A 20,395-nucleotide genomic window follows, 5' to 3' on the forward strand; every position below is an offset into this window, starting at 1 on the left:
CTAATTAATCAATTATTCTTCCAATAATAATTACTTGATATTATTACATATACAAAAACAAAGAAGAAAGAAAACTAATTACTATCCTTTATTTTTCTAAAGCGTCTAATTGATCTATACAATTTTATTAGGAGTGAAAGAAAGCAGAAAGAATGTACTTGAATACTTTCCATTTCATCAGATCCTCTATTCCATCAAATAAATTATTCAAATAATTTCCCTCGCGCTACGAAACCAATTCACCATTCTAGTACATAAAATTTTTTCCATCGCGTGTCGGTGAGTGACTGGAAGCAGCGTGAACGGAACTTCCGGCGTAAAAGTAACTTACAAGTTAGTTTCGATTACGAAATGGTTATCGATCTGTCGAGCACCGCTTCCGAGGTGAATTTGTTAATCCTTTCGCTATAGTCTGCCATAAAGCATTTACATTTCAATACAATAAAAATTTCCATATGAGCATCAAAACCAAAAACATTCTATGCTAATAAATTTCTCGTAGCAAATAAAAATTTACGAACAAAATCATTAGATGTTATATTAAATTAGATAATTTAATATAAAAACGTATGAATACAGTTTCCGACAGAATTAAAGAGATTCTTCAAAAAAGTTTATTATTTTTTCTAAATTTATTAGAGGTGTAGTCTTGGAGTTTGTGCAGATTGTAAATCATGTATTTGTTAACTTTGTTGTTAAGATAAATCTGTTCTTATTAAGTCTTTAGGTAGAAAGTCCGATGGTTTCCACCTTTCTAATAAAGACTCATGTTCGATCGGTGATAATGGAAAGCGATATCTTGTGTCGATTACGCATAGACTGATGGAAAGTAAAAGCATTTGTTTGCTTGATGATATCTGGTACGGAACTGGATATAAGATTGCGATTCAGTGAAATTTAAGATCATTGTCAGGAAGTAATGATACGTAATGCTTAGTTGAATACCAGCTAGCTAATTAATACTTTGACGGCCATACATCAGCTGTTTTATATGAATTTTCATACGAAATTATTTCCTCCAACTTTGTTTCAAGAGATACATTTTATGATTATAATAAATTTTATCTAGGTGGTCGTTGTATGTATTTTATTTTTCTCACCTTATGTATATTATCATTATAAAAGTATACAGTCTGGTCAGTGAACTGCGAAGGGAGTAATGGATTAGTATAAGTTACTATAAAAACGAAAGTTGCAGCACGCTAAAGTGCAAAAGCGTGCATAATGCAATTGCCAAGAGTAACATGAATCGATGCATAATGCGTGAAGGCCACGAGAATAATTTGCATGTTCTTCCTTGTCCGGTGAAATGCTGTCACTTTCGTCATGAAATCTAACAAGGTACAATGACTTCAGAAAAAGATTGCTTTAACAAATTTAAGAAATTTTATGTTTACTTTTAAATGGACTAATATTCAAGGAATTTTAAATAAATCATAAATTCTTCTTATTCCTTACTAAAATGAATCAAATTACAAGTGTTTTAAAATTTTCACAGATTTTGAAATTTTTCTAGTAAAAATAGTACGACGATGTTATTCATCTCTGTTACCTAAGTTTAGCACGAATAGATTCATTAAGTGATGAACAGGATCGTTGCACCGTAACCTTTGAGTGCTTTGTGCCTGGGAAACGCATCTCTGAATCGCATTCTAGGACGATGGCTTCAACGTGTACCGAGGATGCAATCGAGTACTGTTTTACATGTAACGAGGATCTGTATAATGTATAGATTCGCATCAACTAGCTTCTATTAGTTCCCGAAGTGTATTCAGAATGAGAACGAGATAATTGAATGCAATTTCTTGCAGTAAGAAAGTTGACATTTCTTCTTTCAACATAAATAAACATTGTATTAAGAAAATATAATTTGTATATTTTGTATAAATATATTCAATTATTTCAAGTTGAAAAGAATTACTTTTATATATTTTGAATGACATATAAATATTTTTCTGTGTTTCTATTGCAAAAAAATGATAAATTTGATAAAAATTGAAGTCACTTACACCGCTGCATTCCTTACATCCTTGCATTCCTTACATCTCTGCATTCCTTACATCCCTGCATCCCTTACATTCCTACATAACTTACACCGCTGCATCCTTTCCATCTATGCTTTCCTGACATCCATGCATCCCGTATATCACTACAACCCTTATAATAAATATATTATAAATACACTGGTTCGAGTAAAGGTAATTAAAGGTAAGTAAAGGTAAGTAAAGGTAAGTAAAGTTTCATAAGTCCCATCTTTTCAATTCAAATTTAGTTCCTTTTTTTGCCGCCAGAGGGCGCTGTTTCGACGTCGAATCAGCGCCATCTGGTTTCAGAAAAAGGAACTAAAGCTTGCCAAAATTTTGGCCCTCTAGCGGGAAAAATGTGAACTAAAATTTCGACGTCGAATCAGCGCCCTCTGGTGGGAAAAAAGGAACTAAAGCTTGCCGAAATTTTGGCCCTCTAGTGAGAAAAATTGGAACTAAAATTCCGACCTCGAATCAGCGCCCTCTGGTGGCAAAAAAGGAACCAAAGCTTGTCGAGATTTTGGCCCTCTAGCGGGAAAAATGTGAATTAAAATTTCGATGTCGAATCAGCGCCATCTGGTTTCAGAAAAAGGAACTAAAGCTTGCCGAAATTTTGGCCCTCTGGCGGGAAAAATGTGAACTAAAATGTCAACGTCGAATCAGCGCCCTCTTGCTGCAAAAAAAGGAACTAAATTTTGTAAAAATTTAAAATTAAAATTATTTTTCACCAGACTACTTACCTATACAGGCACCTAATTAACTCGTAAGGCAATTAACAAATATTTTAGGATACAGTGTAGAAAAAAGGAACACCACTGACGGTGAAGCTTGGTGACACGAACCATTACAAAAGCTATACAAACCATAGAGTTAGTTCTATGTAATAGTAATGGGGAATCAGTAATACGATGGTGGAGGTGGTAAGTCACATCCCCGTCGTTGAAAGGCACCTTTTACGTAGCCGCCTATAAAGTTGTTCCGGTGACCGCGCGACCGCCTCAGATACACTCCACCCTTGAACGCATCGAGCAGCCTGCTTTCTCGCGATGAATTTGCTGGTAAGTAAATATTTTCATTTCCTTATTCAATGAAATCGTAATTATCACAATCAATCAACAAAGTTCCGTATAGTTCATTAACATTTCTTACTTAACAATGTAGATATTATTTTTTCAAATTTTCAATGATCATTAGTTTAATAGTATTCCTAGATTTAAATTTTGATAATTAAGATAGGAAATATTACCTGTTTATTGTTTATTTTTAATTTTAATGAAATATACAGAAGTTTTGTTAACAGACATTAATTATCATACATACAATTATATATGTGTCATTTATTACTAATATAACTACTCTGTATGGTTCTCAAATTAAGAACGGGGTTGATAGATATTTAAGATTCGAAATTATTATATTGTGTAAAGATACGTATCGCGTGTGGTTAATTGCAATGAAGCAGCACCGGTTAATTAGCGGTTGTGTTCGTGCATCCTAGATTAATTGGATAATGAGTGGTTGTACTGATACTGTAAATTGATAATTAGTATACAGTATTAATATAATTAGTAAGTATAGGCATACTGTACGTATCTGAATTAAGTAATACTTTGATTATTGAGAAATATTAGAACTTTAATGAGAAAATTTTCTCTAATCACAGTAATTTGATCAGAAATAGATAATACTTTTTGTACGACGTTGCGTTCAAGAAAGTGAAATGTTAGGTTCGATTACAATCGATCCGAATGTTCAATTTCACAAGATCTTCCTAAATTGCCTGTACAGCTACATTGTAATAACAATTTCATTGGGAATAGGCAAAGTATTACAGAAAATTTATTCATTTACGATTAAGGAGAATGATAGGTATGCCTGTTCTAAAATGTCACGCTTTCTCATGTTACGAGTGAAATAAAGTAAACGTGACCATAAAATCATCTGTGTTATGCTGAATGAAGGTGGATGATAGGTTTAGAATTAAAAAAAAATATTATACAACATGATATGTTATCAATTTTGTAATAAATTCCTCGACAGGAGGACACTTGCAGACAAGTTGAACCAGTAATTCGAACTCTTTCCTTCTTTTTTCGTTCGAATGATCGAGTCAGACGTGTCTTGTCGGCTAATTTATATTTCACTTTCTACCGGCGAGCGTATAATTCCCGTAACGGTGTGCTTGATCGTTACACTTAGTCCCGGTTTCCAGATACGTTTCGTTGCTTTTTCTTGTAGTTAACTTGGAATGTTTAGACGGGAGATTCCAACGCGTCGCCATTTCCCGATTACGGAAACTGCTTCTGTTGGATATATGTGAAACTTTCCCCTCGAACTGGAATCTTAACACCTTAAAATTTGATTCGAGCGAATTAATATTTAGGAATAATTAGTACTACTTATGCTGAGAATTAAAAAAATTTTCAAAATTTTTTTAAATACAAAGAATAATTACTTCAAGATATTTTTCTTCAAATTTTGAGTACTTCTTTATATATTAGAATTTTTTAATTAAAAACATTAGAATAAAGTGCAATTTTTTAAAAAATTACAAATTTAAGGCTTATAAAAGTTAGAATGGTATTATTATTGGAAAATATTTTCTAATATAATAATAGAAATATTTAGTGAAAAGTATGTTACAAATGATATAACGGAAAGAGACACTACTTAATATCCTATTACATGTCGATTTCCATTTAACATAATTGAATGATATAATGCATATGTACTTCCATGTAGAATGTCCTTATAAAGAACTTTGTGAAAGGCGATAAATTCCTCGAGAAAAGGAACTGATTAAACACAATTAAGATCATTTAATTAACTTAATGGATTTTAACGAATAAATTTACATTATGCAGCAGTTTGAAAGAACTGCACTTTCTACGTACTTGCAGTACATAGTTTTAAGAGTAATACTCTATCATATAATTTCATAAATTGGCTTTTTGAAAATACCATTTTCTGTTATCATGTTCTGTTATATTTAGAAGCATGTTATTATCAGCTTCATGTGATCACTAAGAATCTAGTCTTGAAGTTGCAACTTTCCCTTGCAGATATATTGCACCGTTCGCGAAATACAATTCCATATAAATGCATAGAACACAAACCAGTGTGTAATCACTACTATCACTGTTTCTAGTTCCAACATATTAGAGCACTGTGTTATGCAATCAACCCTCAAATAAATATTTTTCCATTTTAAACATCTTTTGCTATGTAATTCCATTTTTAACATTAAATGCTGCAACATTTTATTTCCTAATTTAAACTTTCCATTTAGTACCTTACGAAATTAATATGATAGTAATATTATGAAATCGATGTAATATTGATATTAATTTGATAGGTAGTATTAACTCTAGTTAAGAAAAATTCGAGTTCCAGTTTCACTTAGTTTTAAATTGAATATCTAAGGAGTATAAAATAATTTCATGAAAATGGAATGTATAAATAATGATTGTATTTTATAGGTTTTACTGCTAATAGCACTGCCCATGTGCATAGCACAATTTTCAATACAGGGACCTAGTGACGGGAATCGAGTCGCCCAGGGTTTAACAATACAGGAAGGGAAAGGAGTTCAATACACAGAGCAAAGTGGTAAAAGATAGATATGAGTTACTGATACTGTTACTACCAGAAGAAAAATCAAGTATAATGTGTCTCCCTGTCTCTGCGACCAATTCACTTCTTGTTTAATCTATGACAAATTCTTTTGACATTTCTATCGCATTAGAATGTTCAATCAATTAAAGTTTATCATACACCAAATAGATCTTTTTACTGATTGTCTAATAAGGAATTAAATATATTTATTTATTTTTATTTAAATATATTTATTTCATTTAGTTATAATTATTTCGAACGATAGTTTCACACTTGGCTTTAATTCTTTTATTTTATTTTTATAGAACCGGTCAACGGTGGTTTCACCATTCAAGGTGCTCAAGATAGTCACTCCAATGTTCAAAGTGGCTCTGATGGCCATACAAATTTCAATATTCGAGGTTCTAGTGACGCCGGTGCAGAAAGGTACAATTTCCAAGGAGCTACTACTGGAGGATATAATATTCAAGGAGCAACGGATGGACATAGTCAGCCTCAATCGTACATTCGAGGCTCATATGCTGGCGATCCTGCTACTAAATCTCTTGAGTACAATGATCCAAGCGGTAAAGTAATATGAATTTTACATTAAATATAAAGTTAAAAAATAAATTAAAATTGAATTAAAAATTAAATAAAAATTTCACAATAAAACTAATTAAGTAACTCTTTAAATGAAGGAGATGTGTAATTCATGATTGATTGGTCGTTGATATATCATTTTTATTTTTGAAAAATTCATAAATATAATGCGATATTAATACGAGAAATTTTATTATAATGTCAAAGGTAAAACACGAGAAAGTTCCTAAAGCTTGGAATCTAATTTGCATAGTACAGAACCTAATAGCTCACATGTATAAGTAGATTTATACCATATCATATGAGACTTGCAAGTTTAAGAATCAAACCTGTTAGTTTAGTTATCTGAAACCAAACGACTCTATACTTTCTGAATCGTTTTAATCCAATACTTGATCGTCAGTAAATCGTAGAAATATTTTTTTTAAATGTAAACTCAAGTCCACCTTCACTTTTTTAAATGAAATTTGAAAAGTTGTCTTGAAACTAGACTTGAATTTATCAACATGTTAATAATTTATAGAGAAAATTTATAGCGAAAATAGTTTGCATATTTTGCACTAGAACAGACCAGGTCAACTTATGCTTTCCACCGTTCCACACAGCTGGTTCCTTGATTCTTAATTTAAGAACCAGTTTAGACTTCACACAATTACGTCACTCCAACATTCCAGACAGTCCTGTATTTGCCGCAATTCGACAGTGAAATACCAATTAAAAGCTAACTTGAAATTTTATTATCCTTTGAAAGGATCAAGGGTGAACTGGAGATCGTACGATCGTCAGTCATTGCCAGGGGCACAGCAACAGACTCAGTATTCGGAAGCCGTGGCTCCGGCACCACGACTACGGCAACGCGGACATGCGCAACGTCAACCGCAGCCCCAACCGCAGCCCCAACCGCAGCCCCAACCGCAACAGGAAATAGTGAACCCGATACCATCAAAAAGTTTGGACAGTGCACCAGATTACATTAAACAGCTCCTTCAGTTTCAGGCTCAAATTCCATATGTAAACATCATTCCTGAACCGTTTAGGTAAAGTGCATTTTAATCATTTCGATGCATGGATGCATAAATGCATCTAGATACATATAAAGAATGGAGAAATTGGATGTAAAAATATTTTGGAAAAAGAGAATTTTATGAAACATAATTTGTTATTTTTTGTAGATACGATGCTTTAGTGACGACACAAGAACAAGCTCAAGAAAATCCACAACCTCAGTACCAACGCGTGGAACAGGAAGCTCCAGAACCAAGGCGTCCAGCTTACCGCGGGAAACCACGTGGTCCGTCTAGACATAGACGGCAGGCGCCGGAACACAGACCGGAAGCTGGGCCGCAACAAAAACAGAGACCATCGCAACCACCTGCTGAGCCACAGTACAGATACTCAACGAACTTACCACCAACGCTACAGCAACTATTGAAATTCCAGGCGCAGACTCCTTATATTAATATCATACCTGAACAGTTCAGGTGAAAAAAATAAAATAATTAATTCAAAATGGATAGCAAAATTCTAATGTTTAATTTCATATTTTTTATTTTTCTAACTTTAAAAAGATTCTAAATTTTTAGATTTAATCCAGAAGCAGCAATACAGGAACAAATGCACCAGGTGCAAAGTCATTATCAAGATCTGCTGAGACAGCAACCATCAAAGCCAGTCGTGCAAGCAGCAACATTTGGAAGAGCATCGACTCGAGCTCGAGCTCAAGAACCAGAAGAAGAGCATTCCAGACAAAGAAGACAAGCTCCTCATCGGCAACCACAGCCACAGCAACTACCTGCAGAACCTCGACCACAATATTCGACCAACCTCCCAAGCGACATTCAAAATCTGCTGAAGTATCAGGCTCAAATTCCATACAATATCATTGCCAATCAAATCAGTTATCGTCCTGAAAAGCCTTACATTCCTCAACCTGTTCAACCTTCTGCACCTTCTCAAGAATCCCAATACCAAGCTCAATACCAAGCACAGCAAGCTCAATATCAGCCTCAACAAGCTGAGTACCAACCACAGCAAGCTGAGTACCAACCACAGCAAGCTGAGTACCAGCCACAGCAAGCTGAGTACCAGCCACAACAAGCTCAGTATCAGCCTCAACAAGCTCAGTATCAGCCCCAACAAGCTCAGTATCAGCCTCAATACCAACCTCAACAAGCTCAGTACCAACCACAGTACCAAACTCAAGCAGACCGATATCAAGGACAATCAAGTGGATACAATCAGCAATATAACAGTCCGATACAGTATCCCTCTGGATACAAACAATCTGGAAATGAAGTTCGTCCTGTCAATGAGAATAACTACTGAAGATGATCATTTATGATCAGATAATTGTTTGTATTTTTTTTTTCTCACTTTATTCGATGTTTTACTTCGTTATTAATTAATTGATTAAAAGGATGTTTTGACGCGTCGCATGTTATATAATAAAGAAGCGAACAGAGGAATATAGTAATTAGTATGTTAAATGATGAAATGGAAGTGCTATAATTATAATTATTCAGAATAGAATCTTTTACTATTAATTCATTATTCAAGGGTAATTAAAATATGAAGAGAAAGTATTCTGAATACCAGAAAATTATACTAATTATTTCTAGTAAATTGAATTATTAAATTATCATTTATAATGCCAAGAATGACGGCTAATTTTATAGCATTCGACATGCTAAGTTTCTAGAAAAAATTAATTAAACGTTATGGCAATTAACATGCGACACGTTTTGAGTGATATGCAATTCAAGAGAAATCGTATTTGCTGTGATTTTTTTTAAATACCATCTAAAATCGATAATTTTTGCAAATTTTATATACATTTTTCTCCACTCAAATTACATCCAATTACTTTTACTAATTGAAATAAGTTTTTATTTAACAGCTTAAAATTCGCAGCAAAGAGATTCTTGCTTGTTTTCAATCAGTATACATGAACTAATATTTATTTCAATAAATGATATTGTTTTTTATTTTGTTACAAATGCAGTTGCGATCAATGAAGGAATAGTTTTGAAATTTGCAAGCTTTTAAGGAAAATTGAAATATTATTGGTTAATTATTCTCATTTATCATGCTGAGAAATTTCGCTAATGATTTGTCTTATTTTCTTCAGTAATTAATTCAAGCCGGATATATTTTATTTTTGTTGTAGAGATCACAGCAGGTTGCAACTTTCCTTTACTTTCCTTCTCTCTTTAAAGACACCGGAACCGGAACTCTACCGGATAATTTGAATAAAACAAACGTGCACGATACTTTAAGACCCAGTGAAGGAAACAGGTTGTCATAACGGAAGTTATTTGATATTCTAACAATTTTTATATACATATGTAGATTGAAAGAAATTATAATATCTTCCGGAACTTATTGCTACAAATGAATGAAAGAACAAAATCAACCAATTTCTTCAATTCGTGAGAGAATGTTTCCGAAGAAGCATCATACATATAATGTTTATCTGTTTTTATACTTTTTATACTTTCACGTTTTCCAATAAAATATTTATAACCAACAAATGTCTCGTTTAATCGTCTAAATTTAAATCATTGAAGGAAAAAATAAAATTTTCAATTAATTTATTTATTTTGAAAATATCCGTATTCTTAAATGCAAATGTTCTTTGCTCTTTCTAATATTTTTTTCTATTATTTTCGTTAGTAAAAAGATTGTGATTCATTATTATAACAATTAAATTTGTGATCCTTGTTTTAAAAATAACTTTAAATTCCATGGCAAAAGGATCGACAAATTAATATGAATTTGGTAAAAGATTATTTTATCTAATTAATTTCAAGTACAAGAGGTTAATATAATGTCGTACAGGTAATTAAAACAACCATACTCAGACACAAAATCATACTAATCTAATCCTACATACGATCCACTTTCACTCTAAACTTTTTTCCTTCCTACAATCATTGAAGTTAACATGTTAACTACCACAGTGGAAATGAACATTTGTTATTAGACAGCGCCGGATTAAGGGGAGGTCTAAGGGGGGCTACAGTCCTGGGCCCTACTTTTCATACTCCCCACTTATAAGCCATCCATTTACCATGTCAAGGAATATTGAATGAAATTTTCGTGTACTGCTGCCCTTTTCCTTTCTCTAAATGTTATTTTATTAAGAATAAATTATAATATTTGAACCAAGGGGCCTCATTAATCCAGTCCTGTTATGGAAATAGTTAATTTTCAAATGTCAAAGTTCCAAATCAAAAGTTTTCAATTTGCTACTTTATATTATAATGTTATTCAAAATAATGTTTTCTCACTGTTTCCTTTTAATTACTTGAGTATATCTAATTTGCAACCAAATTGCCTAAGCCTTGAATTTATTTAAAATAAAGGGATTATAAAGAATGATCGTAAACCCATATAAATATTCACCTACATTTAAATAATGGCGGAAAGCAAACATTTTGCATGGTGTTAGATCCAGAAGTGGAACGGTGAAGGTAGAACTGCATTAAGGTCAACCGTGCACTTTCTTGCTAGTAGAGCGTGCAAATGCACCGGTTAAAATGGTGTTTTTATGGAATAGAAAATGTCCCCACGAAACAGTGCACTTTGCGCGATATACATTAATGCGGTCGACTTAGGAATACGGAAGTGACCGATGCATATGCTTCCTGCAACTGGTGGCCATACCGTTACGTGACCACAATTACATGTTTTACAAACCTGCACAGACATTGACTCGTGATTTATGTTTGCGTCAATATCGAATTTCTGATCCACTGGACTGAATTCTATTCGACTATGTTTTTGCTCGACAACCCCTTCCCCATACCTCTTTATTCTACCAGCGTTGATTTAATTAGAATTCTTTTATGAAATTAAATTTTTGAAAATAAATGTTCATTTCTAATTATTAATTTTAAAATCAGTTGACTTTAATTTGACATTTTTTAAAAAAAGGACAAAGTAAGACAAAAATTCAAAATATAAGGTTTAATGATTATAATGATAGTAGTTTTTAATTGAAAAATTTGATTAAGTAATTTTTAATTGTTAAAAGATCTTGTTTCTTTGAATTAGTAATTATTGACTATTCCATTGATTGGTTATTTGAAGGTATGGAAATAACTCCGTTTTACGAAATATGTAGTTCTATAATTATTCGTTGCGAGCTTTCTATAAGTCTCGCAGTTAATTATCGTTGTCCAAACAAATTCCAAAGTGCTTCGTGGTCAAATGCATTCAAAAAAGGAAAACTCGATCGAACGACTTTCACGTAACTTTAAATTAACCTCTGATATAATAGGCATTCGGGAAAACCGATTCTGGTTTTCATATAAAGTAGCAACGTTTTTGCGAGGAATGTTAATACAAGGAACGTGATTTTATCTTTCCAGCAACTAAATCCTGTAAGGTAACTGTGCTCCTTCATCTGAATTTAACTAACAAACCAAATATTAATCAAATATGCGAATTAATATTTATGTAACATTTTGTTACTTAAAATTATACATTATAAATATCCTATGTGGTTTAATAATTTCAAACCATATTCAATGTTTCATATAAATCATGATTGGAAAAAAGAAATAAAATTTTTCTACAATTAATAATTCAAATATTTTACAAATTATTGATTTTTTTAATGTTATATCCTAACAGTTTTTTAATTAAAATAGCTTTTATATTTTAGTAACAGCAACTTTCTCGTGGTTGTCGATTCTTCTGAGGTCACGCAAGGTAAATAATATGGCATAGTATAAGTGCAAATTATGCAGGCAGCATTGCATTGCGTGATCTCTTTAATAATCATGATATGTGTACGATAATATCCAACACCTTCACTACTGCATTTTTATAAACTGTACACATTTGAGAAATATTTCGGCTATTATTTCGTTCTTATTTTAATAAAAAATAAAAAATATATCACATTATATAAAATAAATATTTCAAGAAATGTGGTTGATCTTTTTAATTAATGAAAAAAGTATTTTTATTGCTTTTGTGTCTATAGCCATTATATAATAAACAAATTACTATAATTTTTCTTCAATTATCCTCCTTGTCATATGTAATTAAAAATTAGTACTTTTTCTATCTTCTCTTTGTAAGTCAAAAAGAAAAGAAATTACTATTTCACTATTCGACAATTTTCAGAATAAAAAACATCATCTTATGCCTCTTTAAAACACTGTTCGCTAAATAGTGATTGACCTGTGATTTAAAGTATTTAAGAAACAATTTCCTCGGTCACCATAGTTTCCATGTGTCCAGGTTTTCTGATACTGTTAGCTGGATCACTTCCTGGATAACAGACTTGAAACGTTGTACAGCATGACTACGGGGCGCGTTTGTTATATGACAGACGGGCGGGGGATCTGTATACATATATGCCGGAAGAAAAAAATTCAGTCGAAACCGACCAACCGTGAAAGTTGGTGGTTGGCGGGACCATTTACCCTGGAAACGCTCGCCCATATAGAAGTGCGTCGCGACGCGGCCGCCAGTTTCGTTCAGCTACCATCCCGAAATCGCCTACACCTTCGCTATGAAGTTCCTCGTGAGTAAAACTCCATTCTGTACAGTTTCATTATTAATTCAAATCAATTTTTTACATTATCCATTCTCCTCAATTAATTTCTTTGTTATTGCATTTCATTATTTATCTTTTAGTATGAATTTTGGTGTGTTTAAATCATAGTTGACTATGATTGTCATTGTACTTTGGATAATGAATTTTGCAATTTATATTTGCGGTGCAAAATGATGATAGTGATACTTCTTTTCATAGAATAAAAATTCAATATTTCGATGGTCAGTGTCAAGGACGTTCGATATTTTATATTCGACATGTTCTATATTTTATGTTGTTATTTGTTTTTTATCTTCTCTATCTAATGCTAATTGCATTCGATAATTGATAATTTTGTGATGGGTGTTCTTAAATTTAAAATTCAAAGAGTCAAAGATTCCACAAAATAAGCGGCTGTAAAAATATTAATACAGTATAATAATTCTTAATATTATATGATAATAATTATCAAAAATTCAATCTGTTAATTTACAAATTGACACCTTACATGATTACTATACTATAAATGCTATTCTACTTTATTTCTATTTAATTGCTTCTATTGAATTTGAAACGTTATTGATACTGATAATAATTTAGATTAATTTCTCTAAAAAATAATAACTTATTTATAAGATAATTAGTTGTCAATTTCGCATATTATGCGGATACCTCATATTTACCCAATATCTATTACAAAACTCAAACAGCAATTTACGAATTGCTATAATTAACTGCTATACAAACACTATTAATAACTACCAACATGTCATGTAGACATCTAATTTTATATAAAGATCGTTAGATATCATTCAACACGGTTCTGACCTACATTAATTCGTATAAAGTTTCTCTCTCTTATCGCAAATATTAAATCACGCTACTATAGCGTTCGAAAGGTGTGTGCAGTTCAAATGCTTTCATCCTTTCCTTTCATGAGAACTAGTTTCGTGTAGTTTCATGCACGAATGTGTGTAAGGTGCAGTGGTGTGTAACGTTAGAGATCGGTAAAATGCGTTATCTAGCTTTCTGATCGAGCATCGATTTTTCATTTCACAGTTATCCGCGATTTTCACACGCAAAAACATTAATGAAAGTAGTATTAGCAATGGTTTTATGATGATGATACGCGTGATAAAGTAGGACAAATTAGAGAGCAAACTTTTATCGTTCCATATTGCAGATTTTTCTTTTCCAGATCATTTAGTTGATATTAGAGAATAGAAAGTGTGAAAATTGCTTAGAAATTTTATGCTATCTATAAACTAGTAGCTTAATGCGGCTAGGTGAAAATACTATAAGAAGAAATATAATAAAATTTTTACAGTTATTAGAAACTTAGAAATGACCATGTATGGTACTCCACATTTTAATAAAAATTAACCCACTAAACCGGTAATTAGATACTGATAGAATTTATGACACAGGTGATACCTAATTTAGATAGATTTATTCAGTTTCACAATAGTTTCTTGAAAATTTCATAAATCAAAAATTATTTATTTAATTTAGCTTCAAATTCTTAAGATAAGAATACCACCATAAATCTTATTTTTATATTTTCAATTTAGATTTTTTATTTCGCACCTAGTATTATTATTATCTTTCTTTTAACTACTTCGTTATGTTCCATGCATTAGATTCATGGTGACGGTCACCGGTGACCTCTTATGCAATCAACGTGTGAAAGGATAATTAAACCCGCGCCTGTTCACTTATGGAAATACTAGCGTAACATTACAGGCATTTAACATTTCATTAAAGTTTAATTAATCTGATAGTTAACGTGTTAATAGAAAGTGGTGGATATAAATCATGGAACTGTTATGAGGTAAAAATAATTATTTTTAATTCTAGATCTTACTGTTGGCTATAGTGCCCATTTATGCAACTAACGACGCATCCGAAGTTCTTTTGGGACAGGAATTCCAGTACTCATCTATTGGTAAATTTTTCCACAATTTTCCTCCTTTCACTCAGAATTATCATAAATCTAACTTGCCAAATTTTCAGATCACCTGCGCGAGAGAAGGCAAGCAGGGAATTATCGCACATTGAATCAAGCTCCACCTCAAATACAACAACTTTTGGAAGCCCAAAATTCACGTCGTCCCCTCGTGCCCGTTCCAACACAACCGATCCCAAAACTGGGACCTTCTCAACCTATCCAACCTCAACAACTTTCTCAGGCGCAGGTCTCGCAGTACAAGCCTCAAGTCACATTCTCATCGAATATTCAGCAACCGGATTACACGGCAATTCAGTCGGGAAGCGGTGGTCAGTATCAGAGACCGATTCCTCAGCAACCGCTGTATCGTCCTCTCCCTCAACAAAACTATAACTCGCAACCGCAACCGCAATACTCTTCGAAACTGCCGCCTCATCTTCAGCAATTATTGCAATATCAAAGCAACTTGGCGAACGCCATCCCTCGAAGAGCATAATTTCAATTTGAAGAAAGAAAAAGAGTGTAAACTGTCTGGTGAGATGATAATTTTAATCTAATTTATGTTTTAATTTTGATACTTGTTGAGATGTAAGATTTCTGAAAAGGAAGATTGATGATTTAAGATACATCATTGAACCTCATCAGACGGTTGCATTTCAGAAATTTCGAAAATAAAGTTGTTTTTTGTTATGATTTTTATTATTGAGATTATTGATGTCTGAGTTTATTAAGGCATAAGGGTTGTAACATGAATATTATGAGAAAATAATTTTCATAGAAGTATATGTAATAGAAGATATGTAATAAGGAATTTTGATTTCTGTAGGAAATTGTATTTGACTGTAGTTGTAATAAAATAAGTAAGAGAAGAACGAGAAATTGAAATTGAATTTAGATTAACCCTCAAACGATGGACCATAAAGAGAGCTCCAATTTTACATTTCGTATTTTCATTTTCAAAATTTTGCACTGTTCCTTTAAAAATTATTTACTCTTTAAAATTAAAACTCTTTAGTTTAAAAATCGCTCATTTAACTTTGGATTAATATCCTTCTTTGGATCACGATTGACCCAGGCTCCATTGTTCAAGGTTTAATCAGTCCACTCTAAATTAATAAAAACGAAGAACCAACCTCTAATTTCTACTTCGCCAGAATCCAACCAAAGAAACGGAACCTTCCATTTAACAAAACATTCTGAACAATCTGTCAAGCGTTTCACGATCAACCGATTTGTAATTCAACGTCGCGGAAGAAACGAATTCAACGAACCGCGACGGAAGGGTTCAAGGTGGTACCGGTATTACATCAAATTACGTCATTAAACGCGCCGGTTCGCATTAAGCGTACTCAATTCGTCACTCGAGAAATCAAGGTATCATCGCACCGGTGAATCCGCACAAGGGGCGTATCTAGAGTTCCGGGACGCGGCAGGATAGACAGCAGTTTACCCCCCTTGTCACCCTAGTGCCGCACGACAACCCACACGTTGCAGTCTCCGTCGGTAGAACAGCCCTTAAACTGCGTTCCTACCGCAGTCACACCACCCCGCCCCGATTTTTACCTCCTCGCGTACCCTGAATGCATCCCACCCCTGGATGGACTCACCGACAAACAGGGAAGAGGATTAGCGAGTCCATTAAAGTCGCGGACTCTATTATCCAGAGGGCACGGCCACGGTGACATCAACCGCCTGTCAGTGGCGTAGAAACGTGGTCTGTATTTGGCAAAAAAAAAAGGGATGGGGCAGTTTTTCAGGGTGCACGTTTCTTTACCTTTGCTTCATTATGTGATTTCTGTGCTTTGGTTGAATTTATGTTTTTCGTATGCTTTGTTGGATCATGACTATAATTTTATGTATTTTTATTTTATTTGGATATAATTTTAAATAAATTTTTCATTAGATAATTATCGGTATTTGAGAAAAGTTTTCTAGTATTTTGGAGTGTTTGTTTAATTAATTTTGGCCCCTTTGCTAACTATCAAGTTTGAGATAAAAATTTCATTCATACGTATCGCAGAGCATAAAATACTCATCTGAAGCTTTACCTAGAAATGATTCTTTTTCGAAGAAGAAGCCAACGTCGAATCGACGCCATTGGCAGGGTGGCGGAGCGAGGGGTCATAGAGGCAAATTACAAAGGGAGGATTACCGGCAGCTGGGCTACCAAGCAACCATCTCTATTCTGGGTCTCACTCGCGAGCCATCCACGTCGCTCGAGAGCCCTTTGTCCTTCGACGCATTGGTAACATAATTATCGGAGTTATAGCAAGCCAAAACCCAAGCCGCATCTGAAGGGGTCGCATGTGACGCCCGGTTACGAGCTGATACCACATGCGCTAGGTGCACATGCAGGCGACACCAGAACTAGTCATTTCTGACCCGCTCCAAATACCTCAAACTCCATTTTTTAGGAAATTTGTAAGAGATGTGAATCTCTAATTTATGATTTGTTCTAAATATAAATGTTTCGGAAATTCATGGCAGAACTGTATTGTTAATTTATAATTTATTCTCGATATCCGGTATTATTTCGGCAGAGTGGACACAAATGATATATTGTAGTGGTATGTGCTATAGTGGAGACGAAGACATCGAAACCCAAGACAATTAATGCCTTTTTAACAGTATTTTGCATTTAATTATTGTTGTTATTATTATTAATATTATTCCAATCATTGAACGACTAATTATTAATTAATTAATTAAATATTGAGATCATTATATTGAATGAAAATAAATTTATTTGAAAGTATTTATTTATTTTTATCTATTTCTAATCGGATTAGAAAATTTTCCAATTTCTGTAATTTGTAGATAGTGATAGTGCAAACTATAGCACATATCACTACAATATTTTGCTTGTGTCCCACTCTGCCGAAATATCCTCAATATCCTAATTTTATATTTGTAACTGGAAATCAATTAAAAACTTCTAAATTATTTTTATACACATTCTAATTATAAGAACAGATTTCTCCAACACAATGTACATAGTCTTCATAAAAATTCATTTTTTCGCAAATCCAGTTATCATATTTCCCAATGGAACTTTCTAAAACCGTAAGCATAAACAATTCGACCTGCACGATTTGCAAAATAGAAATTTCGTTCGATGCAATTAATTTCCATGGGTTATTCAGCTGAGCTGGTTCGTTAAATTTTATCTAAAAGTGCGCAGACCGTATGCAGACACTTTGTACTCCTAATTATGCACCTAACACAGTGCACTTATGCTCGAAGCAGACTTTGCATTCCGGCATTTCACAACCGTACGATTTGCTGCAATCACTGTGTCACGTTTTTGCAACGTTCGAACTCGAGGACAAGGAAACAAGGGTCGTTTATTGTTCAGACCGCGAATACCGGTCTGATGAAATGTGAAAGGAACAGTGACTATAAATCTGTGAGTGATTGACTTTGATAAGGGATCCTTGCAGGGAAATGTACACAGAATTATTTATTAAAAAGAAAAATTATTATTTTAACAGGTTGACTATAATGGAGCCAACAAATTTTATATTGTCGAATTATTAGGAAATGGGAGAAAAATACAAAGTTTGAATAAAATTAGTATTAATATTAAATTAGAAATTAATTAGGAATTAATGAATTTATATATTCATTGAAGAATGAATAATAATATTAACTCACGGCAGAAAGTTTTCAAAGGATTGACGTTTGAATCAAAGTCCACTAATCTATCGGATTTGGTGAGCTAATATTGTTGTTCAATTTTTCCATCGGACACCAGAGTTCATAACTTTCATAACAAGATATAGAAGGAGCGTGTGAAACGGGTTGCGGTTCGTCAGAGTGTTCCAATAATTGCACTTAATCCTTAGGGTGGCGGCACGCGGCCAGTAATCGCTGACAAATCCATGTCAACCCTCTCTTCGTTCCAGCTTTCGCTTCAAACTTGCTCCAAATTCAAGATTTCGTCACAGAAAATTTTCTATATACACTTCTAGTTAATTGACGTTAACATAGAATTCAATTTCCACATCATTAAAAATTAAATATGGGTGAAATATTCATTCACTCATATTTTTAACTTGAAGTCTGAATAATAATTGTATGAACAGTAAAAACAATTTTATTTTTTAATCTAAATTAATTTTTTAAACATTCTACCATTGTTAAGGGTGGTTCACCTCTATCGTCTCCTATGAATCAACTCCTAACATAATTCTGTTTCAATTTAAAATAAATAATTCATCAAAAATCAGCAAAACCCTAGACAATAATCCTTGCAAAAAATTTTGCACTGAAATGATTTATGAATCATCACACCACAGTACATAGATAAAAAACACAAAAGAATTTCGCAAAAGGAAAACATATATGCGATAGAAAATAAGCATCAGCTAAACGATACCGATTTCGATGAGTCCCTGACCCTTTTCTAGGGCCGCGAAACCATTGTGAAATGAAGCTAGACCGGAAAAATCCAGTATGGCCGACGAGGAACGAGAACCAATGGTTGCGTGTTTCGCGACAGCTGCACATCCCTCGGGGATTGAGATTTCGACTGTCGTCCCTTCTTCGTTTTTGAGACGCCCTAACTTTCTGATTTTTGCCTTACGAAGTCAGCCATTGTGAAGAGACCCGTTTCTCTTCAATACACTCCGTCCTATATACGTGAACCTTCTTCGTGTGGTCTTAAGCCGGGGTACCCGAACGTCAGCCTTTCGAATTGTCTACGTCACACGCGAGCTTTTTGTCGTCTTAATCGTACTTTTAGAAAATCGACACACTGTTTCCTACATTGTCATTGTTCAGCATAACGGTGTTCCAGGACAACGGATTTGAGAATCTTGTGGGGAGCTGAGACTCAAGTAAACTGGATCTTGAAGAACGACCAAAGAGTCTTTGGGTAGCCAGTAACAAAGAATTTTGTTAAATTAGCTCTAATTTCATACATATAGGACAACCAAGCGAAATAACTAATGTTATGAAAGATATATATTGTCTTAATATTAATTATGCTTTTGACAGAATTATTCATATTATAAAAAATGTCAATACTGAGAGAGGTTTCATGCACTAAAATCTGGAGTAAAAAATCAACGTATTAGTATGATTGCAGCTAGTCTTGTGAATACAGAATTAGAACCATTTAGACAATTCCATTTCACATTATTTTTCAAAATCTATAGTTGTTAATTATTTTTAGGTAGGTAATTAACACTTCACCTTACCAGAAGCTTATTACAGGCTAATTAAGAAGGATTACTTCTTTTAATTTTTAGTCCTTGTTAACTTACAAGGTGATAATGTTTATCCATTTGCAGGTGATGCGTTATCATAATTATAAATGGATATATCGAGCAATAATTATTTAAATATCACTCCGTTCGAATATTAGTGAAGGCGATTGTATTTCAGGTCTCGTGCACCTGCTACACCCGTTTGCCAGTTTCAACAATTAAAGTCACTAATATCGGGAAACAGATTACAAACAGGAAGACGATCCCAGCTCGTTCTAAAGCCTTCTCTTGTCTTCGGGGTTCGTCTAACAGTTCAGCAGACGGATATTCCTTACGTCTCGTTCCTTTTAATCCAGCAACGAGGTAAGACCATGGAAATCCGTAATGATCGACACCTGTGACCGAGTTTCTCGGTCGAAGAATACCGAAATAATACCTAAAGGGTATTCTTAACTACTTTCAATGA

General features: G+C 33.4%; 2 protein-coding genes across 3 annotated transcripts; both read left to right on the forward strand.

Annotated features, from left to right (window-relative positions):
- The first annotated feature begins 3,031 nt into the window (after positions 1 to 3,031).
- Positions 3,032 to 9,670, forward strand: LOC117607661 (uncharacterized). 2 transcript variants are annotated; one of them, XM_034331610.2, is made up of 7 exons: positions 3,032 to 3,082; positions 5,504 to 5,633; positions 5,945 to 6,205; positions 6,973 to 7,258; positions 7,394 to 7,702; positions 7,805 to 8,572; positions 9,388 to 9,670. In XM_034331610.2, the coding sequence occupies exons 1-6, from the start codon at positions 3,071 to 3,073 to the stop codon at positions 8,544 to 8,546; spliced, it is 1,740 nt and encodes a 579-aa protein (XP_034187501.2). In that variant the 5' UTR covers positions 3,032 to 3,070; the 3' UTR covers positions 8,547 to 8,572; positions 9,388 to 9,670. The 2 variants fall into 2 exon arrangements, with proteins under 2 accessions (XP_034187501.2, XP_034187500.2); XM_034331609.2 differs by having other exon boundaries at positions 7,805 to 9,670.
- A 2,957-nt stretch (positions 9,671 to 12,627) lies between these two features.
- On the forward strand, positions 12,628 to 15,520 carry LOC117607577 (uncharacterized). The gene is made up of 3 exons (XM_034331436.2): positions 12,628 to 12,759; positions 14,629 to 14,716; positions 14,785 to 15,520. The coding sequence occupies exons 1-3, from the start codon at positions 12,748 to 12,750 to the stop codon at positions 15,213 to 15,215; spliced, it is 531 nt and encodes a 176-aa protein (XP_034187327.1). The 5' UTR covers positions 12,628 to 12,747; the 3' UTR covers positions 15,216 to 15,520.
- The last annotated feature ends 4,875 nt before the right edge of the window (positions 15,521 to 20,395 follow it).

This window comes from Osmia lignaria, chromosome 6 (assembly GCF_051020975.1).
Source record: "Osmia lignaria lignaria isolate PbOS001 chromosome 6, iyOsmLign1, whole genome shotgun sequence".
In the NCBI taxonomy this organism is placed as follows: Eukaryota; Metazoa; Arthropoda; class Insecta; order Hymenoptera; family Megachilidae; genus Osmia; species Osmia lignaria.